At 39.6% G+C, this 27,124-nt stretch overlaps 1 protein-coding gene across 3 annotated transcripts in view; it reads left to right on the forward strand.

The window, feature by feature from the left end:
- The window catches only part of PHF8 (PHD finger protein 8), a 71,088-nt gene that overhangs the window by 5,178 nt on the left and 38,786 nt on the right, over positions 1–27,124 (forward strand). For all 3 annotated transcript variants that reach the window (XM_016215180.2, XM_087829421.1, XM_016215181.2), the window contains 6 exons: positions 14,976–15,061; positions 15,449–15,557; positions 16,784–16,944; positions 17,804–17,945; positions 19,568–19,754; positions 21,561–21,723. In XM_016215180.2, the coding sequence (XP_016070666.1) occupies positions 14,976–15,061; positions 15,449–15,557; positions 16,784–16,944; positions 17,804–17,945; positions 19,568–19,754; positions 21,561–21,723 (848 nt within the window). The remainder of the gene's footprint in view (positions 1–14,975; positions 15,062–15,448; positions 15,558–16,783; positions 16,945–17,803; positions 17,946–19,567; positions 19,755–21,560; positions 21,724–27,124) is intronic.

The following is a 27,124-nucleotide window of genomic DNA, read 5'->3' on the forward strand; positions in this document are numbered from 1 at the left end:
ACATAGGTGATTTTAATCTGTTGACATCTCTGATGGCTTCCATAGGCTAGATTTCCTAAAGTCCAGTTAGGGATTAATAATGCCAGATGACTTCCCGGAAAGTTTATAGCAAGGAAGGTGGTTGTCCCATTTTGGTGGTGAAAATCTGGAATTCTTGGAGGTTTAACTTAAAGTTGAACTTTCTGAGCCTGGATTTGAATTTAGAATTATCTGGCTCCAAAGCCTAGGTTCCCAAAAGTGAGGGAAAAATAGTATTGCTCCATTCCTGCTACTGTAAATGGCTTGGTTTTGCAAAGCACCTTGATTTGTAGAGCAGTGGTTCTCAAACTTTAGTGTGCATCAGAATCACTTAAAAGACCTACTAAAAAACAGGATAAATAGGTTCCACCCGCAGGGTTTCTGATACTGTGAGTGAGTGGAGGCCACCTTCACTGATTTAGAGCATTATTCTGTCTCAGTTCCTTCCCTCTCTGTGGAGTGTGACAGCTTCTGATGTTGAGGATTGCTGGGCTAACATATCATTACTGTATATAGTCATTCTCAAAGTGTGGTTCATTAACTGGGAATTTGTTAAAAATGCAAATTCTTGCGATCGGACACAGTCATTTGTATTTTAACAGACAGGTAGATTCTAATGCACTCTAACTTTTGAGAATCATTGTTCTACACTGGTGGAGAAAGGTAGTTGACAAGCATTTATTGATGCCTGGGGCTTTGGCAAAACCTTACCTCTTTACAGTTTTCCTATCTATAAAGGAAGTATTGATTGGCACATCCCAAAGGGGGTAGCTGTGGCATGGACTATAAACTCTGGAGGAAATGACTCTGGCTTCAGATCTAGGTTCAAATTCTGACTGTTACATTTTAGCAAAGGATCTTATCTCCATGAAACCTGTTACCCTGAGAGTGGCTGTGATGATTTAAATAAAATGGTAATGGCCCTTGTTTTTTGCCCTACTAGCTAATGTGGCAATGAATATGCCAAATACCACTTAATTATCTTCATTTAATCTTTTTTGAGTTTAAATTATGAACTCTATTTAGTAGCTATAGGACTATTCACATTATCTGTTTTATATTGGGTACGTTGTGGTAGTTTGTACTTTCCAAGGAATTTATTCATTTCATCTGAGTTGTCAAATGTGTGTTCATATTATTCCCTTATTATCCTTTTCATATCTGCAGGCTGGGTGTCTTATCTCTTTTTTCTTTGTCAGACTTGCTAGAGATTTGTCATTTTTATTGATCTTTTCAAAGAACAAGTTTTCTTTAATTACAGAATTTTTAATTTATTGATTTTATTTTTATTTTAAAAAAATATATCTTTATTGATTTCATAGAAAGGAAAGAGAGGGATAGAGAGATAGAAACATCCATGATGAGAGAGTCATGTTTCAGCCGCCTACTGCACGCCCCCGACTGGGGATCGAGCCCGCCACCCGGGCATGTGCCCTGACCAGGAATTGAACCCCGATCGCCTGGATCCTGGGTAGAGGCTCAACCGCTGAGCCACGCCCGGCCGGGCAAATTACAGAACTTTTTAAACATTATTTTCACACACTATTTTTAAAAATTGATTTTTAGGGAGGGCGGGATGGAGAGGGAGAAAGAGATAGGGGGAAAGAGAGAGTAGGGGAGACAGAGAGGAAGAGAAAGAGAAACATCACTGTGAGAGAGAGACATTGATGGGTGGCCTCCCACACATGCCCCAACCGGAGATTGAAACCTGCGACCTAGGTATGTGCTCTGACCAGGAATCAAACCTACGGCCTTTTGGTGCATGGGATGACTCTCCAACCAGCTGAGTCACACAGACCAGGGCTCAAAGAACAAGTTTTATGTTTCATTGACTTTATTATCTTTCTGTTTTCAATTTCACTGATTTCTGCACTTTATTGTTTCTTCCTCTGCTTGCTTTGTGTGTATTTTGCTCTTCTTTATCTAATTTCTGGAGGTGGGAGCTTAGGCTATTGATTGGAGACTATTCCTGTGTTGTTTTTGTTAATCCTCACCAGAGGATATTTTTTCCATTGATTTTTTAGAGAGAGTGGAAGGGGGAGAGAGGGGAAGAGAAAGAGGGAGAGAGGGAGAAAGAAAGAAACATTGATGTGAGAGAGAGAGAGACATCAATTGGTTGCCTCCCACATGTGCCCCGACCAGGCCGGGAATTGAACCCACAACCCAGGTATGTGCACTTGACCAGGAATTGAGCCCTCGACCCTTTGGTGCATGGGCCGATGCGCCAACCACTGAGCAATACCGGCCAGTGACTATTCCTGTTTTCTAATGTATTTAGTACTATTAGTTTCCCCTCTTAGTACTGATTTAGCTGTGTCTCGTAACTTTTGATGTTTTCCTTTTCATGTAGTTTAATGTAGTTTTTCATTTCCTTATAGACTTTATGTTTGACCTATGAGTTATATAGAACTGTGTTGTTTAGTTTCCAGGTATTATGAGAATGTCTTGATTTCCCTTGAATTCCTGAAGGGTCTTTTCATTTGATACCAAATTCTGGGTTTCCAGTTCTTTTTTTTCGGCACTGAAAACTATTGTGCTACTTATTTCCATTTGGTCTCTGTAGTTTCTGATGAGAGATATTCTGTCATTTGTATTGGTGTTCTCTTTTAGGTAATGTGTCATTTCTCTCTCACTGTTTTCAGAATTTTTTCTTTGTGTGTTTTTTTTTTTTTGTATTTTTTTTTTTTTTTTTAATTCTCACCCAAGGGTATTTTTTCCATTGCTTTTCAGAGAGAGTGTGGGGGTGGAGAGAGAGAAGGAGAGAGAAACATGGATGCAAGAGAGATATAGCAATGGTTGCCGCCCACACATGCCCCAACTGGGGCTGGGAATTGAGCCTGCAAATGAGGTACATGCCCTTGGCTGGAATCAAACCTGGGACCCTTCAGTCCACAGGCCGATGCTCTAAACATAGCCAGATTGGCTAAGGCCTCTGCCCGTTTTTTAATGGGATTGTTTGGTTATTTTTTTGTTTGTTTTTGCTATTGAGTTGTGTGAGTTTTTTTGTTTTGTTTTTTAGTAATTGGATAAATAAAGGAAGAAAGTATATTTTATTGATTAGGAGAGTATAAGAAATACTCCTTTATTGGAAAGCTGAGGTTGTAGAAGAAATCCATTAAAAGAAACCAGTTGGCTTTTTAAAAAATTAATTCATTAATCCTCACTTGAGTATATTTTTTCTATTGCTTTTCAGAGAGAGAGAGAGAGAGAGAGAAGGAGGAAGGGAAACACCGATGTGAGAGAGACACATCAATTATTTGCCTCCTATGTGCGCCCCAACCAGGGTTGGGGATCAAGCCTGCAACCGAGGTATGTTCCCTTGGCTGGAATTAAACCCGGAACCCTTCAGTCTTCAGGCCAACACTCTTAACCACTGAGCAAAACTGGCTAGGGCTTCTTCAATTTATTTTATTGATATCTTCTAGTTTTCAGTGTAGAGATCTTTTACTTCCTTGGTTATATTTATTCCTAGATATTTTATAGTTTTTGATACTATTGTAAATGGATTTGTTTTCTTCATTTCTTTTTCGGATAATTTGTTGTTAGTGTATAGATATCCTGATTTTTTGTATGTTAATTTTTAAGTTAAATTTATTAGGGTGACATGGGTTAATATTATATAAGTTTCAAGTGTGTGACTCTTATATCATCTGTATATTGCATTGTGTGGTCACCACCTAAAGTCTAGTCTCCCTCCATCACCACATATTTGACCCACTTTACCCTTCTCAACCCCCCTTACCCTTTGGTAACAACCCTTCTGTTGCCAGTGTCTATGAGTTTCTTTTTTTGTTTTGTTTTTTGGTTGCTTTTTGTTTTCTATTCCACATAAGAGTGAAATGATATGGTTCTTGTCCATTTTTACCTCTCTTGTTTCGCTTAGCATTATGCTCTCAAGATCTGTCCATGTTGTTGCAAGTGGCAGTATCTCATCCTTTTTTATTGCTGCATACTGTTCTATTGATAAATGTACATCTTCTTTATCCACTTGTTCGTCAAAGGACACCACTTCTCTGACCCTGACCCTGGGCCTGAGCGTCAGTGTGTACCAGCCACTCAGGCCTGATTGTCGCCTCTGCCCCCCGGTCTGCCTGGCCCGCCCAGTGGGGGGCTGCACCCTGACCTTTCACTGTTATCCCATTCACTGGGCCCATGTGTAACAAGTGACAGATTTCATCTGTGGCTCTCATCTTTGTTCTTACTCTGACTCCTTTCCCCTGGTTGCTCTGATATGCCCACCTTCAGATGTCTCAATGTGCAGATTCCTCAGATGTTGTTTGAGGGTTGAGCAGGGAATCCTTTGTTGAGTTATAGCTGTCCAACCAATTGTAACTTGAAGGGGAGAAACCTGGAGGTCCTTTCAGGTCACCATGCTGCTGATGTTACTATATGTTAATTTATATCCTACAACTTGACTGAATTTGTTGATTCAATCTAAACAGTTTTTTGGTGCAGTATTTAGGATATTCTCTATATAAAATCATGTCATCTGCCAATAGAGACACTTTTACTTCTTTCTGATGCCTTTTATTTCTTTTTCTTGCCAAATTGTTCTGGCAGGAATTTCTATAACTATGTCAAGTAGGAGTGGTGAGAGTGGGCACTCTTGTCTTGCTCCTGATCTTGGAGGAAAAGCTTTCAACTTTTCACCATTGAGCTGTGTGTTTGTCATATATGGCCTTTGTTATGTTGAGGTACATTCTTTTTATATCCCGTTTTTGAGAATTTTTATTATGATTGGATGTTGCATTTTGTCAGATGGTTTTTCTGCATCTTTTGAGGTGATCATATGATTTTTCTTTTCATTTTGTTGTGATGTATCACCTTTATTATTATTTTGTTGTTAATCCTCTCCAGTGATTTTTTTCCACTGATTTTTTTTTTTTTTTTTTTTGAGAGTATGAGGGAGGGAAGGAGAGAGAGAGAAATATTGATGTGAGAGAGACACATTGATTGGTTGCCTTCTCCACGGGCCCCCACTGGGGCCAGGAATTGAACCTGCAACCCAGGTACGTGCCCTTGACTGTGAATTGAACCCGAAACCCTTTGCTGCACAGGCTGATGCTCTAACCACTGATAACACCGGCCAGGGCTATCACCTTTATTGATTTGCTTATGATGAATCATCTTTGCATCCCAAGGATACATTCCACTTGATCATGGTAAATGTCCCTTTTAATGTGCTGCTGAATTTGGTTTGCTGGTATTTTATTGAGGAATTTTGCATCTATATATTCATCAGGGCCTGCAGTTTTCTTTTCTTGTAATGTACTTATCTGGCTTTTTAAAAAATCAGGGTAATGCTGGTCTCATGTAATGAGTTTGGGAGTGTTTCCTCCTCTTTGGGTTTTTTTAAGTTACCATAAGACCCAGCAATCCCCCTTTGGGTTTTTGAAGAGCTAGAGAAGAATTAGTATTAATTCTTCTTTAAATGTTTGGTAAAACTTACTAGTGAAGCCACCTGGTCCTGGGCATTTCTTTGTTGGGAAGATTTTTTTTTATGACTGATTTAATCTCTTTACTAATAATTGATCTCTTCAGATTTTATCTTCTTGGTTTATGCTGGTTATATTTTATGTTTCTAAGAATTTATCCATTTCTTCTAAGTTGTCCAGCTTGTTGGCAGATAGTTCATTCTATTTTCTTTCTTTTGTTCATTTTGGGTAATTTCTATTGTTCTATCTTCAAGCTTACTTTTTTTTCCTGTAGTCTCCATTCTGTTGAGCCCACTGAATGAGTTTTCATTTATTATAGTTTTCATTTCTAAAAGTGCCATTGTTTCTTTTCTATGTCTTCTATTTCTATTTTTTGCTGACCATTTCTATTTTATTTGTTTCACGCATGTTCGTAATTGTTCGTTGAAACCTTTTTTTGATTGCTCCTTTAAAATCATTGTCAGATAATTTCAACATCTGTGTCATCTCATTGTTGAGATTGATTTTTTTTTTTTTTTTTGCTCATTCAAGTTGTGATTTTCCTTATTCTTGATATGATGAATGATTTATTTTTACTATGTTCTGAATATTTGGGGTATTGTGCTATGAGATTCTAGATATTATATCTTCTGTTTTTCGGGTCTCTTCAAACACTGCACTTCAGTGGCAGGGGAATTGGGTACCACTTTGTTATACCAGGAGGGAATGGAATTCCAGGTTCCCCATTTGGTCTCTGTTGACACCTACTACCTCTGGTTCTGCTGTCCTTAGTTAGGTTGCCTTCTTCTTTCCATCTTTCAGAGTTGCCTTGCTTTTTGTATATAATGTCCAAGACTTTCAACTGTAGTTAGTGGGAGGAATAAGGAGAAGTGTGTCTATTCCATATTGTTCCAGAACCAGAAGTGACCAATTAATCTTTACAATAGCTCTTTGGAGCTGTTATTTTCTCCCATGAAATTAAATAACTTGCCCTAAGTTACATAGCCAGTTAGTTGCTTGACAATCAGTCAAACCTGGATATCTTGGACTCTTGCTATAAGATACTGTACTGTAATAGTATAAAGCACTGTTCAGGCTAAACTATTTCAAGACGTTGTGGGGGATAGAGAAAATCAGACTTATAAACTCACATGCAATCCACATTTTTGTTCCAAATGCAATCAAGTTAAAGTTTACACTACTTTTTATTTTGAAGCAGTAGAAGGCTAACCCATAGCTTTACAAGTGTATGTGTGTGTGTGGGGGGGGGGGGTCGCAAAGGGAAGAGAGGTCTTGGCATTTATATCCAGGGTTTGCTAGATATAATGTATTGGCTGCAGAATCCCTGCCCTGGAGAAGGTCTTGTAGGGTGTAGAGTTAGAAGGATCAGAGGACAGCCTGCTCTGTCAAGGCTCTTGAGATGTCTCTTGGAGTGGCATAGTTTTTAAAGAATTTTTAAATTTTTAATAATTATAGAATCTCACAAATTGCAAAAAAGTTTATGGAGCATGCCTGTGTACTTTAACCCAGTTTTCCTTATGTCTTATGTAACTTTGATAGTATAATACCAAAACCAGGAAACTGACATTGGCTTAATCCACCAATCTTATTTCATTATTACTAGTTTTATATATACTCATAGTTTTGTGTACGTGTGTTTAGTTCTACACAATTTTATCACATTTGTAGATTTGTTTAACCATGACAATCAAAATACAGAACTATTCCTTCATCATTGGGGTAGCATTTTTGTCCCAGCTCACCTGGAAGAGGTTTGGAATGGCAAATGTACCAAAGAATGGGTAGTCAGTGTCTCCAAGAGGAGTGTCCTGAAAATTTAGGATACAGTCCGGCTGGCGTGATTCAGTGGTTGAGTGTCGACCTGTGAAACCAGGAGGTCACAGTTCATTTCCCAGTCAGGGCACATGTCCGGGTTGCGGGGTCGATCCCCAGTAGGGGGTATGCAGGAGGCAGCTGATCAATGACTCTTATCATTGACGTTTCTGTCTTTCTCTCCCTCTCCCTTCCTCTCTCTGAAACCAATAAAAACATATTTAAAAAAATTTAGGATACAGTGGAAGATCTGATAGGCATGATGCCCAGGACTGAATTATGAGAGCTAAATGAAAATCTGCTTTGGAAACAGAGGCATAGTGGTGAAAGCATGGTTTGGGAGTCAAGGTAACCAGACCTAGAATCCTAGTTCTTCCATTAACTTGCTCTATTGCTTTGGGCAGGTCATTTTACCTGTTTACACTTCTGCTTTCTTAGCTTTAAAACAGAATCCATACTTCACATGGTGGTTGTAAGGATTAATGAGTGAATGTCTATAAAGCATCTAGCGTAGTCCCTGGCATATGGTAGATATTTAGTTTTGGCTGTCACCTAGAACGTTCATGCAATAAATATTTATTGAATATTTATTGTTTGCCAAGGAGTAGGCTAAGAACTAGGGGAGATAGAGATGAAGACATGGGCTATCTAGGTAATCTCAAGCTAGAAAATAAGATGGATTTATTAATTTATTCACTCATTTATGTACTCACTTGCTCAATAGTTATGTGCTATGTTCCCAGCATTGTTCTAGACACCAGAAGGGTAGGATACAGCAGTGAACATGAGACAGTAAACTAGCAGGTAAATATATAGTGTGTCAAGTGATAATAAGTGGTATAGAGAAACATAAAACAGGGTGAACAGGAACTGGAGTGCCACCCCCAGGGCTGGAGGCGTGGTTATTTTAAAAGGGTGATTATGCATTCATGGGTAACACTTGAGCAGAGGCCTGAAGGAAAGTGAGGGAGGAAACCATGCTGGTAAGTGGGGGGAGAGTGTTCCAGGTAGAGGAAATAAAGGCCCTGCGTGGGGAGTACACCTGGCATGCTACCATTCCAGTTCCAGCAAGGCCAATGGACAGAGTGAGTGAAGGGGGATTAGGAGAAGCTGATGATAGGGTCCCTGGGGGGTTGGCACAGATCATGTAGGGCAGTGGCCCTTCAAGTGTGGTCTCTGGACAAACAGGGATCAGCATCACCTGGGAACTGGTTAAGCAAATTCTTGCATCCTATCCCACCTCTACCAAATCAGAAACTCTGGAGATGGAGTGTAAGAATCTGTGTTTGTTTTGTTTTAATCCTCGCCCGAGGATATTTTTTTTTCCCATTGCTCAGAGAGAGTGGAAGCGAGAGAGAGAGAGAGAGAGAGAGAGAGAGAGAGAGAGACAGAGAGAGACAGAGAGAGACAGAGAGAGACAGAGAGAGAGACAGAGAGACAGAGAGACAGAGAGACAGAGAGAGACAGAGACAGAGAGAGACACAGAGACAGAGACAGAGACAGAGAGACAGAGAGACATGTCAGTTGGTTGCCTCCTGCACGTGCCCTGATTGGAGCCAGGGATGGAGCCTGCAACCGAGGTACATGCCCTTGGCTGGAATCGAATCCAGGACCCTTTAGTCCACAGGCCGACGCTCTAACCACTGAGCAAAACTGGCTATGGCAAGAATCTAGGTTTTAATAATCCCTCCAGGAGATTCTGATACATGCTAAAGTTTGAGAACCACAGGTATAGGGCCCTATGGGCCATTGTAAGAACTTGGTTTTCATTCCAGATGGGATGGGAACACAGAAGGGTTTTGAGCAAAGGAGAGTTGTAGTCTGATTTATGCTTTGGCTATTGTGAGGACAGCCTCAAGGTGAGGCACAAGGATGGAAGGTGGGAGAATTGTTTGGGGGTTAGGTCGTTACTCCTTACAGTGTGATCCCTGGACCAGCAGCATCTGCATCACCTAGAAGTTTGTTAGAAATGCACATGTTGCCCAGCCGGGCGTGGCTCAGCGGTTGAGCGTCGACCTGGGATCCAGGCGATCAGGGTTCGATTCCCGGTCAGGGCACATGCCCGGTTGTGGGCTTGATCAATGACTCTCTCATCATTGATGTTTCTGTCTCTCTCTCTCCCTCTCCTTTCCTCTCTCTAAAATCAATAAAGATATATAAAAAAGAAATGCACATGTATAGGCCCCACCCCAGACCTACTGAGTCATGATCCCTGGGGATGAGGCCCAGGGATCTGTCTTAAGCCCTCCAGGTGTTTCTGATGTCCCCTAATATTTGGGAAACACTGGTATAGTTAGGCAGTGGTGGCTTGGACCAGAGCCAGTGGTGATGAGAAGTGGTTGGATTTTGAATCTGTTACAGGATTTGCTGCTGGATTGGATTGGGGCCATGAAGGAAAGGACTAAAGGATGACTCCATTTTGAGAGGTTTTGGTATGTAGAGGAACAGAGTAATGGGGTGGTGACTGAAATGGTCACAAGAGGATTTTTTGTTTGGCTGGGATTTTTGGAGATAGAGATTACAGCCTGTTTATGTGCATGTGAGTGCATATGGAGTGATTGTGTTGGTGCATCCAGAATTTAGTGACACCTGTTATTGGCAAACTTATGTGCAGGGGACTAGGTAGACTAAAAAGAAACTTCCCTGGTATACTAGAACTTGTTCAGTGTCCTTTGTACTCCTTCAAGTCCTGTGTACTGGGAGGTAGGGGGCCACTGGTGGGAATAGTGGCTGCTTCAGCTTCTAGGGATGGTCCATCCTGTTTATATAGATTGTGTTTGGCCTGGTTAAGGTTGTTGCAGAAAACCAGAAATTGATTTGTATTTTTCTGGTATTTTTTGAATAATGAAGAATGGTAAAATATGCTCTTTTTCCTCTTTTTTTGTGAATGGAATTATTCTTTTTCCACAACTATATTCTATTTACGTATTGTCGTGATATAGTGGAGTCACACAGATCTGGATTTTTCTCCTGCTCTGCTGCTTGCTCGTTTTTTTGTTTTTGTTTGTTTGTGTGTGTTTTTTATATATCTTTATTGATTTTAGAGAGAGGAAAGGAGAGGGAGAGAGAGATAGAAACATCAATATCAATGATGACAGAGTCATTGATCGGCTGCAGCTCACAACCCGGGCATGTGCCCTGACTGGGAATTGAATCCCCATTGCCTGGATCCTAGGTCGATGCTCAACCGCTGAGCCACGCTCAGCTGGGCTGCTTGCTCATTTTTTAATGGCCAAAAAGTTATTTAGTTACTCAGGTTTCTCATCTGTTATATTAGAATGCTAATGATGATGATAGCTAATACTTATCATGTACCAGATACTCTTAAGTTCTTTACCTGTTTTAGCTAATTTAATCATAACAACTCTATACAGTGAGGTACTATTAAGAGTCTCATTATATAGGTGCAGAAACTGAGGCACAGCAAGGTTAAGTAAATTGCCTAAGTTCACACAGTTACTAAGTGGCAAAGGTGAAATTTAAACCCAGGCAGTTTGGCTCCCAAGTCAAACTTCTGTGCTTTTAACCTCTGCTATAGTGCCTCTGAATACCATACAGAATGCCCTGATTTGTGGAGATTAAATGTGATGATATATGTATAATTCATAGCTCAGTTTTCTCCCCAGTTATTTCATGCAGGCTTCAAATTTACTCATTCACTCACCACCTCATTGCCCTGCATTATTTACTTGGTAACACTTATGAAACTGTTCTGGCACCACCCTGCCTGTCTCCCCACCTAGAATGAATGTCCACTCCGTGAGGGCAGTAGCTGTTCTTAGTATTTATTGAATGTATGCACTCACCTACTTAAACAAATATTGAGTACCTACCATGTACCAGGCTCTGTGTTACTTACTGGGGATAATTCATCTTAATCTTAAGACCTGATACTGTGATAATTATCTTCTTCACTGAGGAAGCAAAATGGCATTTAGGACCCTTTGTCCTAGGTGGTAATTATTGAGACAGTGCTGCCAGAAGCCTGATTTTCATCCATCTGCCTTCCCGATGTGGGGAGTTATCTAGCCCAATGAATATTGAATTGAGTTGAATAATAAGTAAAGCAAGACTGGGAGATTGATAAGGTGAGGACTTCTGGTGAACAAGATAGATGTTGTCTGCTGAATGCAGTGGAGGCAGATAGCAAGTACATGAGCATTTGCAAGGCCATGTGGTGAGTGCTGAAATAGGGGTAGTGTGTGTGGGGTTCCACAGTTGCAAGGAAGAGAAAGAGCAGGAATGTTCAAGACACAGCCATGTGTGATGAAACCCAGAGATCAGAAAGAGTATGGCACAAAGTCCAGCTGACTTTTTAGAGCAGAGCTGACTTCATGGGAGTATGACCATCATATTCATACAGAACTTTATATTTTCTTGAGGTTTAATGCTCTGTGATTGTTGTCTTGAAATTCTTAATAATTTTACCTTTGAATTTGTGTTTTATATATGAAGTCCAGTGGGACAATGGAGCAGGTCCTGGGGACTTAGAACTTTAGCTCCTGTGTAGTCCCACCTCCCCGAACAAGTTCTTGGTTGGCTGCCTGGGGCGCTGGGTTTGGGTGCAGACGTAAGAGAGTGAGGGTCAGATGTATGCACCCTGTGTACTGAGTCACAGGGCATGACCCCTGGGTGCCTGTGAGGGCCTACACTCTCTTGCCATGCCCGTGGGAGCATGACAGTAAATAGAAACAATAAGCCCCATGACAAACTGAGAGAGAGAGACCATTGGAAGAAGGGAAAAAGCTTTTTTTTTTTTTTTTTTCTGTTTTCTGAACGAGGGTCCCCTGGTTTTCATTTGTACCAGACACCAGAAATTATATAGCTGATGCTGTGTGTGAGGGGCAAGAGGTAAGGCCAGAGAGGCAAGGCCATGGTAAGTTTATATTTTATCTTAAGAAAAATAGGAAGCCTGTGAGGCGTTTTGAGCAAGGGTTGACAGGGTCAAATTTGCGTTTCTAAAATGATACCATTGGCTGTAGTGCGGAGGGCTGGTTGAGTGAGGACAGAGTAAAGTACAGGAGCCCATTTAGGAGGGGAGGACAATAATCCCCATTAGAGATAATAGTAGCCTGGATTAGAGCAGGGGCAGTGAGTATGAAAGAAGGGTACCATTGATAGCTAATTAGGAGAGATTGGCAGGACATGGTAATAACTAGGGTGGTAATACAACACAGAACTCTTACTGTGTGCCAGGCACTGTTCTAAACACTTTATATAAATTAACTCATTTATTTTTCATAACTTTATGATGTACATACAATTTTTATCCCTACCTTAGAGATGAGGAAACTGAAGCATAGAGAGGTTAAGTAATTTGCCCAAGATTCCACAGCTAGTAAATGGCAGGTACAGCCAGGAGTAAACCCAGGCAGTCTGGCCTTAAAGTCCTAAGTTCTTGACACTTGAATGCCTACTCAGGGTATACTGGAGGGAGAGGGTGAGAGGCAAGTCATCAGTGACTGCCAGGTTTCTGGCTTAAATACCTGGTGAGGCTGTGGTGCCAGCTGCTAAGAGAGAGAGCAGGTTTAGGGAGTGGGCAGGGGGAGAAATTTAATTTGGACATGTTAAATTTAAAGTATGTAGATAGGCTATCCAATAGAGAGATGTGGGAGGCATTTCAAGGGAAGGGTTTGAAACTCAGCAGAGAGAGATGGCTTACACCTATAGATGCATGGAGGGCACATGGAGCCCTGGGAATGTGTGAGATCAGTCAGGGAAAGCGAGGAGAGAAGAGTACCTAGGCAGGAGGCCCTAAGAAACATCAAAAAAGAGTGGGCAAGAGAAAAAGAGTACACTGGCAAACAGAAGTAGCCAGGCACAATTAAGATCACATCAGATCCCTGCTCATAATCCTGTAGATTTCACCCAGTTCTGGGGAATATATTTAAAGAAGGTTTAGGTAGGTGAAGGGTGAGGTCTAGGCTGGGTGCAAAAATATTAGCTATTACTGACTACTTACTGTGTACCATATTCTGTGCTCACTGTGCTAGGCACTTTATATACATTGAGTCCTTTTAAAAATCCTACCAAGTTGATGATGATATCCCCAGTTTATTGATATGCAGTAGGTTTACAGGCATTAGGATTAGCAGTTGAGGAAGTGGCGGGGTCCTGATGCCAGGAAGTCAGTTTGTGAGCATGATCTTGGCTGAAATAATGGGAGCTCTGCCCTATTTTTACTCTCCCTGTTGTGTGTGGCTGACCAAAAGATTTTAGGAGTTTGATCTTAGCCTGAATTATTTGGAGGACTGCTAATTACTTCTTTGGTGAGGAAGGGTTTAATTTTGTGAGATTTCACCTCATATACATGCAGACTCAATTTTCAAAATTAAATATTTTTTAGACATTACAATATGAAATAAGTGACACATGTTCATTGTAGAAAATTAGACAATAAAGATAAGGAAGAGAAAAATTATCGCCTGTAATCCTTCACTCAGAACCACTGTTGACAATAAAATACCCTTTTAGTCTTTTGCATTTAATAAAGTAAAACAACTCAATGAAGTTTAAATTTTTTGATTATATGTTGAAATGATAATATTTTGGGTATATTGGTTAAATAAAATATTATTAAAATTTCACCTTTTGCCCTAGCTGGTTTTGCTCAGTGATTAGAGCGTCAGCCCGTGGACATAAGGATCCCAGGTTCAATTCCTGGTCAAGGGCAAGTACCTCAGTTGCAGGTTCCATCCTTGGCCCTGGTCAGGGCACGTGAGGAAGGCAACCAATAGATATGTTTCTGTCACATCGATGTTTCTCTCCTCCCCCCTCCCCCCCCATCTTCCCTCCCTTTCACTCTTTCTAAAAAAATCAATGGAAAAAATATCCTCAAGTGAGGATTAAAAAACAATTTCACCTGTTTCTTTTTACCTTTTACATATGGCTACTAGAACATTTAAAATTACCTATTTGGCTCACATTATATTTCTATTGGACAACACTGCTCTAGAGTCTCTTTCACCTTTGACCATTCTGAGCCATTTAAAAAAAAATATTTGTATTGCCCTGCTGGCATAGCTCAGCAGTTGAGCATAGACCTGTAATCCAGGAGATCATGGTTCTATTCCTGGTCAAGGCATGTGCCCGGGTTTCGGGCTTGATCCCCACTCGGGGGTGTGCAGGAGCCAGCTGATCAATGACTCTCTCATCATTGACATTTCTATCTCTCTCTCCTGTTCCCTTCCTCTCTCTGAAATCAATAAAGACATATTTTAAAAAATACTTTCATTGATTTTTAGAGAGAGAGAAAGGGAAAGGGAGAGGGGGAGAGAGGAACATCGATTGACTGCCTCCTACATAACCCCTATCAGGGATCGAGCCCACAACCTGGGCATGTGCCCTGACTGGAATTGTACCAGCAACCTTTCGGTGCTCAGGACAATATCCAACCAACTGAGCCACCAGGGCCATTCTGAGTCTTAATGAAGTTTAGTGTCTGTACATTTTTAACTGTCATAATTGTTTTAGACCAGTGTAGCCCAGTGGAACTTTTTGCATTGATGAAAATATTTGATAATCTGCCCAATATGGTAACCTCTAGCCACATATGACTATTAATCACTGAATTATAGCTAGTATGATAGAGGAACTGCTTTTAAGTTTTTACTTAATTAATTTAAATAGTCATGTGTACTGGACAGCACTGTTCTAGACCTTATGAAAAATAAAATTTCCTTAAACTTTGGCTGATTTTGTCTTTTCTAGTTGTGTTGGTGTCGAAGAGGAGAAGGCTGCTGACATTGACCTCTACCACTGCCCCAACTGTGAGGTCTTGCATGGGCCTTCCATTAGTAAGTAGACCTTGGGGTTTCCAAGAGAAAGTGGGCCAGAGGAGAGACAAAGCAAAGGAAGTTTAGAAGGGGGATTGCCTTTGTCTGGGTGCTTCAGATTCATCTCTGTTGGGAAATAGCAGAAGCTGTGTAGGTCCTGCAGGACAGCAGCTGCCCCACTGAGAGGGCAGAGTGCAGAGTTTCACCTCCCTCACTTCCTAGGGATTCCTCACAAGAAGCACCTATCCTTACCAGGAACTTTCCTGAGTCTGTGAGCGCCTTGTTGACTCCAGGTGCTCCAATGGGTTATTAGATTGAAAGAGAAGCAGGATCTTCTGAGGCCTTTACTCTTGGAACCATAGCTCACAGCCATTCTCACTCACGGTCTCATGTCTTTTTCTGGCTTAGTGAAAAAACGCCGTGTATCTTCAAAAGGACATGATACTCACAAGGGAAAGCCAGTGAAAACTGGAAGCCCTACATTCATCCGAGAGCTCCGCAGTAGGACTTTTGACAGGTGAGTACCCTTATCCCAAGGGCTGGTGAACTCCAGGGCTCTGGGAAGCTGGGACCCTCTCTTTCCAGCTTTCCTGCTGGTTGTCCCATTAGGTGCTTCCCACACTTGAAGGTGTCTACCGGGTTCTGAGAGTTCCTTCTGGAGAGGGATCTTCTGTTTTAGTCAGTTTCTGAGAAACATTGCTAGAATTTCATTTGATGTACAGAGTACATTAAGATCCACTTGTGGAAACTTTTGGTGGATTGGGAGGCAGTTTTGCCCAAGTCAGGAGAGGATATTTACATGTACCCAAGGATTGCTATAACTAGAAGGAGTCTTAAAGATCTGAAACTTTAATTATCTCATTGAAAAATAAAGAAAAAAATTGAGTGATGTCTTTCTTTTGCAATCAAGAAAAAGAGTTTTCTGTTTTTAAAAAATTAAGATGGGCTTATTAAAAATAAATTACATCAATTGTGCAAAAATAATGAGTTAAAAAGTTAATGAATGAAGTTAACTCTCTTCTGCTTAGTTTTTAATTCATTTGATTGTTTTCAGCTTTCCTGTAATTGTGTTATTTAGAATTATAACTTTTTCTTCAACTTAATATTTTTTGTTTTACTTGTATATTTAAAGGCAGTGAGTCTCCTTTCTACCTCAGACCCCTCAGATCTCCAAATTCAACCAATTTCTTGTGCATTCTTTCAGAAATAGTTTTTGCTTATACAAGAATGTGTATGCGTTTGTGTGTGTATTCCTCTTTTAAAGTAATAAATAGAAACACTCTATATTCTGCATCTTGCTTTTTTTAATCTAAAATTATATCTTTTTAAAAATTTTATTGATTTTTAGAGTGAGGAAGGGGGAGAGAGAGAGAAACAGACAGACATTGATTGGTTGCCTCTCAAAGGCACCCTGACTGGGAATCGAACCTGAAACCTGGGTATGTGCCCTGACCTGGAATCGAACTCATGACCTTTGGTGCATGGGACAATGCTCCAACCAACTGAGCCACACTGGCCAGGGTTAAAATCATATCCTGGGTTAAGCTTCCCACCTCTGCCAGTGACCTGGCTTCTTGCCTTAGATTAGGTCCCTCCTTCTCTGGCACATGAAGTGTATGCCATTAGTTGCCAGCCTACCTTAGGTCCCTTCAGGAAGATCCCACCTATGGGTGAGTGGTAGCACCAGTGAGGTCTTCAGTGGCAGGGCCTTTGGGGCTCAGGGTTTCTTTCATTGGCCCACAGCTCAGATGAAGTGATTCTGAAGCCCACTGGAAGTCAGCTGACTGTGGAATTCCTGGAAGAGAATAGCTTCAGTGTGCCCATCCTAGTCTTGAAGAAGGATGGATTGGGGATGACACTACCCTCACCATCATTCACTGTGAGGGACGTGGAACACTATGTTGGTAAGCAACACAGACCATCTTAATTGTGATATTGTTTACCCTCATTAAGACCTGTGACCCTTCTCCCTCAACCTACCTTTTGCATTTCCTTTCTAGCCTTTTTGGGAATCTCAGGTGAAGTGCCTTGCTCAGAGTCATTTTTCGGAAAAGTTAGAACCAAAATTCTGTTCTCTTTCTTTTTTTCCTAATAGACCACAAAATCCCAGGCAGAGCCCCATTTTTTACCTGTGGAATACCAAAGATTGTGATGGTCTCTCTGTCCTCTATTGAGATGAGAAAGCCTTTGACTTTTGCCCTTACATGCCAGTGTTCTTCTGAGCATGAGTTGTGGCGGATACGAGGAGAAAAAGTGAGGAAGCAGGGCCCAAGCAGGTGGATTGTGCTATGAGAGAGGCTGTGTGTCAGGCAGTTCTATTGCCCTAGCAGTCCTGGACCCAGCACATAGGTCTAGGAGAGTATGAGGGATTCCTACACTCACCTCTCAAACATGCACATACTACTAGTACAATGTCTGAGGGGAGAGGTTCTTTTTTTTTTTTTTTAATATATCTTTATTGATTTCAGAGAGAGGAAGGGAGAGAGAGAGAGATAGAAACATCAATGATGAGAGAGTCATTGATCAGCTACCTCCTGCACCCCCCCGTCTGGGGACCAAGCCCACAACCTGGGCATGTGCACTTGACCGAGAATCGAACCTCAGTCTCCTGGATCCTAGGTCGATGCTCAACCGCTGAGCCATGCCTGGCCAGGCAGGGGAGAGGTTCTGAGTGTAAGGCCATTCTAGGGACTGGTAAGGGGATGAGAGACTCTTCCCTGGTCTCTGAGACCACTTGGTACAGAACCCATTTCTCTACTCCAGGTTCTGACAAAGAGATTGATGTGATTGATGTGACGCGCCAGGCTGACTGCAAGATGAAGCTCGGAGATTTTGTGAAATATTACTACAGTGGGAAGAGAGAGAAAGTCCTCAATGTCATTAGTTTGGAATTCTCCGATACCAGGTAGGAGGGACAGGGGTGAGTAAAAAGCCTGACAAATGCCTGGAAGTTGTGATATACTGAATATATATTAGTGTTCCTTTCCCTTCCTCCTAGTGGTTACTTCCTCGGGGATGGGGGGCTGGTTTATACTTTTCTAGGGTAGATGCTCATATTATAACAACTAAATCATATTTCTCCTTTACAGTTGCTAGCATTGGATAGATTATACAGTAGCTATTTTAATTAATTTTTATCTCCTTCAAGACTAGGACAGCTTTCTTAGACCTTTTTTTTTTTTTTTTAAAATATATCTTTATTGATTTCAGAGAGAGGAAAGGAGAGGGAGAGAGAGAGCTGGAAACATCAATGATGAGAGAGTCATTGATCGGCTGCAGCCCGCAACCCGGGCATGTGCCCTGACTGGGAATTGAACCCCGATCGCCTGGATCCTAGGTTGATGCTTAACCACTGAGCCACGCTGGCCGGGCTCTTAGACCTTCTGATATTTAGAATGTGGCATGGTCACTTGTTTAATTCCCAGGATAGATCCTCTGTCCCTGGAAATAGATTTAATAAAATTACCCCCAAATAGTTTCTCTAAGGATAAGGTTTCTTAGATTTAAAAAGAAGAAAAAAAGCTTATGACCTTTAAAAGATTCTTTCTGGACTCATGTACTGAATAGATATATGTAGTCTTCTCTGTTCTCAGAACCACGGGAAATCCCCCCAAATCATAACATATCCTTTCGCACTTAGGAAGCTTACTGTCTATTTACTACTTTAACTTTTAATTTTTACATAATTATAGATTCACAGGAAGTTGCAAAAAAATGTACAGGGGGTCCCATGTATCCTTCAGCCAGTTTCCGTCAATAGCAGCATCTTACAATGAATATAGTACAATATTGAAACCCTTGCTGTTGGTTTTAATGTGCAAAGTTAACCTGAAGATGTTTTAAAAAACTGTTTTTTTATACCTCACTTCATTTTGAAAGATTATTTCAAGCAGCTTATGAAGATGCAAAAAGGGTAAAAAAAGAAAAAATTGTAATAAAGGGAAAATAAAGGTGGGGAGATAAGATACATCTGGTGGTAATCTGCACACAAAATGCATGTATGAATGTCTGCATAGTTGATGGAGAAGGACTGTAGCATTTTCACTGAATTTCCTGAAGGTTACAACAAAGAAGGGAATGCAATATTACAAGATTTGTTGTTTTCACATGGGATAAAAACAACCAGATGTTTGGGAGAAACACTTCTTTACCTGGAGCTGAGCCCAGAGAGGTTTCTCTAATGGTTCCTCATAAAGAAGACACTATGAGATGGGAACAATACAATTAACTGTTATAAACCAAGTGCCGAGTGAGTGGGCTGGGTGGGGGGAGCGAACATTTAGTATAGGAAATGATCACCTTTGACTGGGGAAAGCTGTGGAGCTGAGACTTGGGAATCCTAGAGCTGAGTGGAATGAGGATGCGGACCAGATTTACAAAAATCAATGTCCTGTGTACCCTTGGGGATTCTGTGGCGAGAACAACTTTGTCTTTATCTGACTCTCACTGGAACGGAGGGCATTTTATTCAGACTTCAACTTCAGTTCCTAATCAGCTGACATCTGTTCTCCATCCCTTCCTTGCTAGGCTTTCTAACCTTGTGGAGACACCCAAGATTGTTCGGAAGCTCTCATGGGTGGAGAACTTGTGGCCGGAAGAGTGTATCTTTGAGAGGCCCAATGTGCAGAAGTACTGCCTCATGAGTGTGCGGGATAGCTATACAGACTTTCACATTGATTTTGGAGGCACCTCGGTCTGGTACCATGTGCTCAAGGTAGGAATGTATATGGCTTCTGGAGGCAGCCAGGCCTTGGACCACCCTGTTTTTTAAAGGTGGCAGCACAAAACAGGCTGCTGAGACCTACTTGCCTCCCAGATTGTATTTGGGTGACATTTCCATTTAACTACTCTGTCAGGATTGGGTACTTAGTACGTATGCCATGTAAACTAACTACTTTACAGTTGGTGCTTAATATATATTTTTTAATACAGCAGATGCCTAAACTTTTCTCCAACTACTATCTTAATTGAACCAATATATACTACCACGATATATGGAAATGTCCATATTTACTGCTGAAATTCCTGGTAACTTGAGAACCCCCCCCGGTATAATTTATGTACCATAAAATTAATGTTTTAAGTGTATAGTTTGATGAGTTTTGACACTTATATATAGTTTTATAACTTCTACCACCATCAAGATAGAACATGTATGAGAAGTTTTGTTTTAATGTCAGCCTTCTTATAGTTTTTCTTTTAGTTGTTGTTACAATTTTGTAATTAGTATTTCAATTGTCAATGACTACAAAGGATTTTTTAGGTCTAGAAAACAAATTTTTAAAGTAATTTTGATTGTTTTCTACCATTGTTTATACTATTTAGCTTTCTTATCAGAAATGCCAGGGAAAGAGCAGAAAATGGATAGGGCTCTTGTCCACATGATCACCAATCCTGAACTAGTTGTTTCCATTATTTTCTCATGAAGAAATTGGAGCATTTAAATGAAAGAGCTATTATGCAAATGTTACATTTAACTTTTCTATTTTTAAATAATTTCTTTTTATAGAAAAAATACAAAAATAACAGGAACAATTTCTGTGTGTCCTTCACTCAGATTCTCCAAAGGTTACCATTTTATTGCATTCTTTCTTTCTCTAAAGCAAACATAATAAAGTGGTTTTATATGTATATGTTTTTTCTGAAACCATTGAGAGCAGTTGCAAACATGGTATCCCTTTATCTCATAATAATTCAGTGTGTATTTCTTAAACACAAGGGCATTACAGTATAGTTATCAAAATCAGGAAATTAATATTGATATAATGCTATTATTTAATCTTCAGATCTGATTCAAATATCTCTAATTGTATAATGGATAATTTTTTTGGATAATTTCTACTGTTGTTGCTTTTCTTCATTGAAATATATCATGAAATATTGGTTGAAGTAATAAAGCTGTGTTTTAAGGATAATTTTGTGCTAGTGGCATTTTGTGTCTTTTCTGCCAAATTATCTATCTGGTGATTATTCAGGCATAACATAATTAGGAAATAAAATGATAATCAGATAATCTCCTAACATAAAATCTTTCAGAAGTCCTTTGGCGATTACTGGACTTTTAAACTTTTATTAGCTTTGATTGCAGGTGTGAGAAGGAATACTCTCTGTAAATGGCATTTAAAGGCAAATTCAATTTTCTTCTCATTGGTAATGTGGCCTTAAATTCTCCTAAGCTTAGCAGTATTGATCTTTTCATCTGTAGAGGCCATTTTTCATTTGGCATTGCATGAAAAATAGGAGCCTTTGGTGTACATTTGTGCTAAGTTGAACAATTTTGTTTGAAATACCCTTTCCAAATTATTTTTGTTACTCTTATAGAAGCTTAAAATTGAAAAAGCACCTTTTGAAGTTTTCCAAATCCACATAAAAATGATTTTTGGATGGGTTTGGGAAAGAATTCTGGCATACTACATGGTCTTGAAGCATGGGAGAGAGAATATCCTTTTGGTGACCCCCTGAGGACTTACTTATTTGGAAACCTTGATGTTTTTGGCATTTCAACCTCTTTTTGTTTCAGGGTGAGAAGATCTTCTACCTGATCCGCCCAACAAATGCCAACCTGACTCTCTTTGAGTGCTGGAGCAGCTCCTCTAACCAGGATGAGATGTTCTTTGGGGACCAGGTGGACAAGTGCTACAAGTGTTCTGTGAAGCAAGGACAGACACTTTTCATTCCCACAGGTCTTTCCTGGGCCCCTCTGGGAGTGTTTCAGGAGGGAAGAAAGAGGAAGAGAGCTTGTGGCACCAGAGCCAGCCCCTTCCCAAAATGTGTCAATCTGATTATTGGGATATCCCTTTCAAATCAGCTGAAGTGCTCAGAACTGGACCTCAAGAAAAGTCACATGGTAGCCAGTGTGCAGCATGGTTGCTTGGGAAAGCTAATGGTGGGGAGGCCCAGGAGGAGGTTGATAGACTTCTTTGCACTGGGCTAATGGCAGTTTGGTGGACAAAGAGAGAACAGGACTCTAAGCCCTATGACTCTAGGGATGGTGACTGGGAGGCTGGCATTGTAGGTTATAAATCAGAATCATCTGGGGCGAGGGTGGGGCTTTTTCTCCTAAACAATATATGCCTAGGCTTCACCCCTAGAATTATGAATTTGTAGGTCTTGGGTGGGCTTTGAGTGTTTGTATTTTGAAAAAGCCCTCCCAGTTGTCTCATTTTGGGAAAAGTTGACATCTTTACTATGTTGAGTCTTCCATTAACACAGTAAGTCTCTCCATTTATTTAGATTTTTTCTTGATTTCTTAATTAGTGTTAAATTTTCTCAAAATGTTTGGTAGAATTCTCTAGTGCAATCTCATGGACCTAGGGATTTCTTTTGGGGAAAGTTTTCAATAAGCATTCAATTTTCTTAAACTTTATTAGGCTATTCAAATTATTTCATAATGGGTGAGTTCTGATTATACTGCTAAGGAGAATTGATCCATTTTATCTAAGTTGTGAAATCTGTGTGTGTAGAGTTGTTCATAGTATTTCCCTATTATCCTTTTGATGTCTTCCAATTCCCTAGTGAAATCCTGTTTCCTTCCTGATACTAGTTTTTTGTGCCTTCTCTTTTATTCTGTGTGAATATTGATGGAGGTTTATCAATTTTATTGAACTTTAAAAAAACCACTTGTTTCACTGATTTTTTTCTGTTTTCTGTTTTCATTTTCACTGATTTCTACTTTTATTTTTGTTTTTATTCCTTCTGCTTGCTTTGAGTTTATTTTGCTCTCCCTTTTCCAGTCTTTAGACAGGAGCTTAGATAATCGATTTCAGACTTTTCCTGTTTTCTGATGTAAGCATTTAGTGCTATAAATTTCCCCCTCAGTACTGATTTAGCTGTGTCACATATTTTGATATGTTGTATTTTCATTTAGTTGAATATGCTTTTTAAAAAATGAGACATAATTCACATACCATAAACCTTAACCATGTTCAAGGGTACAGTTCAGTTTTAAAAAAAATATTCAGCCCGGCCGGGCGTGGCTCAGCGGTTGAGCGTCGACCTGGGATCCAGGCGATTGGGGTTCGATTCCCGGTCAGGGCACATGCCCGGGTTGCGGGCTCGATCAATGACTCTCTCATCATTGATGTTTCTATCTCTCTCCCTCTCCTTTCCTCTCTCTGAAATCAATAAAGATAAATAAATAGATAGATAGATAGATAGATAGATAGATAGATAGATAGATAGATAGATAGATAGATATTCACAAGGTTGTGCAACCACCAGCTATCTAATACTAGAAATTTTCATTACTTTAGAAAGAAACCCTGTGTTCATTAGCAGTCACTCCCCATTCCTCCCTCCCCCAGCCCCTGTCAACCACTCTTGTACTGTGTCATTCAAATTGTTTTTCTCCCATGATGCTCATTTCTTGCTACTTTCCATATATGTATATATATACACATATCTAGTTTTCAGCAATGTCTGGCATGGGTTTCTTTGGGTTTATATTGTATGTGTTCACTGAACCTCTTGAATGTATAGGTTTATATCTTTAGCCATTATTTCTTTAAATACTTTTTCAACCACACACTCTAATTTCTCTTCTTCTGGGTCTTTGATTATATGAATGTTACATATTTTGTTGTAGTCCTAGATCCCCAAGTTTATCTTTCTGTCAGTCTGTTTCCTCATTCTTGTTCATATTGGGTACTTTCTATTCTATCTTCAAGTTCTCTGATTCTCTTCTCAGTTGTCTCCATTCTGTGGTTGAGTCCATCCATTGCATTATTTATTTCAGCTATAGTAAGTTTCGGTTCCAAAATTTCCATGTTTCTTATTTATATCTTCTCTTTCTATTTCTCTTTTTTGTTTCAAGCATGTTTGTAATTGTTCACTGAAGCAGTTTTATGATGACTTCTTTAAAATTCTTGTCGTGTAATTCTAACATCTTTGTTTAACATTATATTGTATAATTCTGGATTTTCTTTTCTATTGCACAGGTCTGTGTGTATATCAACATCATACTGATTTGGTTACATTGGTTTTGTAGAATGTTTAATATATGGTGAGGCAAGTCACCCCCACCCCCACATCCATCTGCTTTTCTCTTTTATAGTTTTCTATTCACAGGTATAATGCTTTTACTACACTAAGCACTTAGTAACTGGTAAATTGAATTTTCTTATCAGAGATTTGAGTTGGATTAGTTTGCATCTTGGGAGAAATTTTCACAAACTGGTGCAGAATACTTAGTTCCACAGGAGTTGAGTGTCTACTGTCTGCCCCAGCATTGGGCTTGGTGCTAGGGACAAAAGTTCAGTAGGCCATTTCAGTGTATTATCATCATAGCCATAATAGAGATATTCATCAGAAGTTTTGGGAGCACAGAGAAGAGCACTTAGTCTAGCCAGAGATTTGTTAAAATCTTCTCAGAAGAGTGATACCTGAAGGGTAAGTAGGGACTGATGAAGGAAAGAAAGGCAGGAAAGACATAGGGAAAGGCATAAGCAAAGAAAGCAAGGCTGTGTGGAGCAGTTTATGGATACCTGACCCTAAAGATCAAGCACTGGAAGCAGATGAAGCTGAAAAAGTAGGCAGGCTGAACTTACCCCTGAGGTGACTGGAAACCATTATAAGTTTGTTTTATTTCATTTAAAAAAATATATCTTTATTGATTTCAGAGAGAATAAGGGAGAGAGACAAACATCAATGATGAGAGAGTCGTCATTGATTGGCTGCCTCCTGCACTCCCCAGACCAAGGATTGAGCCCACAACCTGGGCACGTGGCCTGCCTGGGAATGGAACCGGGATCTCGTGGATCCTAGGTTAATACTCAACCGCTGAGCCACACCTGGCCCGGCTTATTTCATTTTTATTTTTATGTTATTTTATTTATTTTTTAAATATCTTTATTGATTTCAGAGAGGAAAGGAGAGGGAGAGAGAGAGAGAGATAGAAACATCAATGATGAGAGAGTCATTGATCAAGCCCGCAACCCGGGCATGTGCCCTGACCGGGAATCGAACCCCGATTGCCTGGATCCTAGGTCGACGCTTAACCACTGAGCCACGCCCGACCGGGCTTATTTCATTTTAAATGAAATATTTCAAATATGCCAAAAGATATAAGGAATAATATAATGAACATTTATGTATTTATAACAACTAAAAACATAAATTATTACAAATATATTTGTTTTTTTCAATTTACTTTTTAATTGAATTTGGTAGGATGACATTGGTTAATAAAATATTGCTACAAGAAATGTCCGAGATTTTACAGCTTATGTTTTCTTCTAGGATTTTTATGGTTTCAAGACTAACATTTAAGTCTTTAATCCATTTTGAGTTCATTCTTGTGTATGGTGTAAGAAGGTGGTATAGTTTCATTCTTTTGCTCATACCTGTCCAGTTTTTCCAGTACTATTTATTGAATAGATTATCTTTACCACATTGTATGTTTTTACCTTTATGGCAAATATTAATTGACTATAAAGGCATAGGTTTATTTCTGGGCTCTCTATTCTGTTCCATTGATCTATATGTCTGTTTTTAGGCCAGTACCATGCTGTTTTGATTATTGTGGCTTTGTAGTATAGTTCGATATTAGGTAGCATGATTCCTCCAACTTTGTTCTTCTTTCTCAAGATTGCTGTGGCTGTTCAGGTTCTTTTATGGTTCCATATAAGATTTTGGAATATTTGTTCTAGTTTGTGAAATATGCCACTGGTGTCTTGATAGGAATTGCTTTGACTCAATAGATTGCTTTGGGTAGTATGGACATATTAATGATGTTAATTGTTCCTATCCATGAACACAGTATGTGCTTCCACTTACTTGTATCTTCTTTAATTTCTTTCTTCAGTGCCTTGTAATTTCCAAAGTACAGGCCTTTTACATCCTTGGTTAAATTGATTTCTAGGCATTTGATTTTTTTAATGCAATTTTAAAGGGGATTAATTTCTTAGTTTCCCTTTCTGATAGTTCATTATTGGTGTATAAAAATGCAGCTCATTTCTGGATATTTATTTTGTATCCTGCTATTTTACTGAATTCATTTATCAGTTCTAGTAGTTTTTTTGCAGAATCTTTAGGGTTCTCTATATATAATATCATGTCATTTGCAAATAATGATAGTTTCACTTCTTCCTTTCCAATTTGATTGCTTTTTATTTCTTCTTCTTGTCTGATCACTGTGGCTAGGAGTTCCAGTACTATGTTGAATAAGAGTTGTGAAAGCAGACATCCGTGTCTTGTTCCCGATCTTAAGGGAAATGCTTTTAGTTTTTGCCCATTGCGTATGATGTTGGCTGTGGGTTTGTCATATATGGCCCTTATTACATTGAGATAATTTCCTCTCTTCTCACTTTACTGAGAGTTTTTATCATAAGTAAGTGCTGGATTTTATCAAATGTTTTTTCTCCATCTATTGATATGATCATGTGATTTTTATCCTTCAATTTGTTTATGTGATTATCATGTTTATTGATTTGCAGATACCGTACCAACCTTGCATCCCCAGAATAAATCCCACTGGATCATGGTGTATGAGCTTTTTAATGTATTGCTGGATCTGGCTTGCTAATATTTTGTTGAGGATTTTAGCATCTATGTTCATCAGGGATATTGGCCTTTAATTTTCTTTATTTGTAGTGTCTTTATCTGATATTGGAATTCGGATAATGCTGGCCTTGTAAAGTGAACTTGGGAGTTCTCCCTCCTCTTGAATTTTTTGGAATAGTTTGAGAAGGATAGGTGTTAGTTTTTTGAATGTTTGGTAAAAATTGTCCTGTGAAGCCATTTAGTCTAGGACTTTTGTTTGTTGGGAGGTTTTTTTTTTTATTACTGCTTCAATTTCACTAGTTATAGTCTGTCTATTCAGGTTCTCTGATTCTTTCTGATTGAACTTTGGAGGATTATGTTTCTAGGAATTTGTGCATTTCTTCCAGATCATCCAATTTGTTGGCATATAGTTGTTCATAATATTTTGTTACAGTCCTTTGTATTTCTTTCCTGTCAGTTGCTACTTCTCCTCTTTCATTTTTGATTTTATTATTTGGGTCTTCTCTCTTTTTTTCTTGATGTGCTTGGTTAAAGGTTTGTCAATCTTGTTTATCTTTTCTAAGAACCAGCTCTTTGTTTCATTGA

This window comes from Miniopterus natalensis, chromosome X (assembly GCF_054644295.1).
Source record: "Miniopterus natalensis isolate mMinNat1 chromosome X, mMinNat1.hap1, whole genome shotgun sequence".
Taxonomy (NCBI): Eukaryota; Metazoa; Chordata; class Mammalia; order Chiroptera; family Miniopteridae; genus Miniopterus; species Miniopterus natalensis.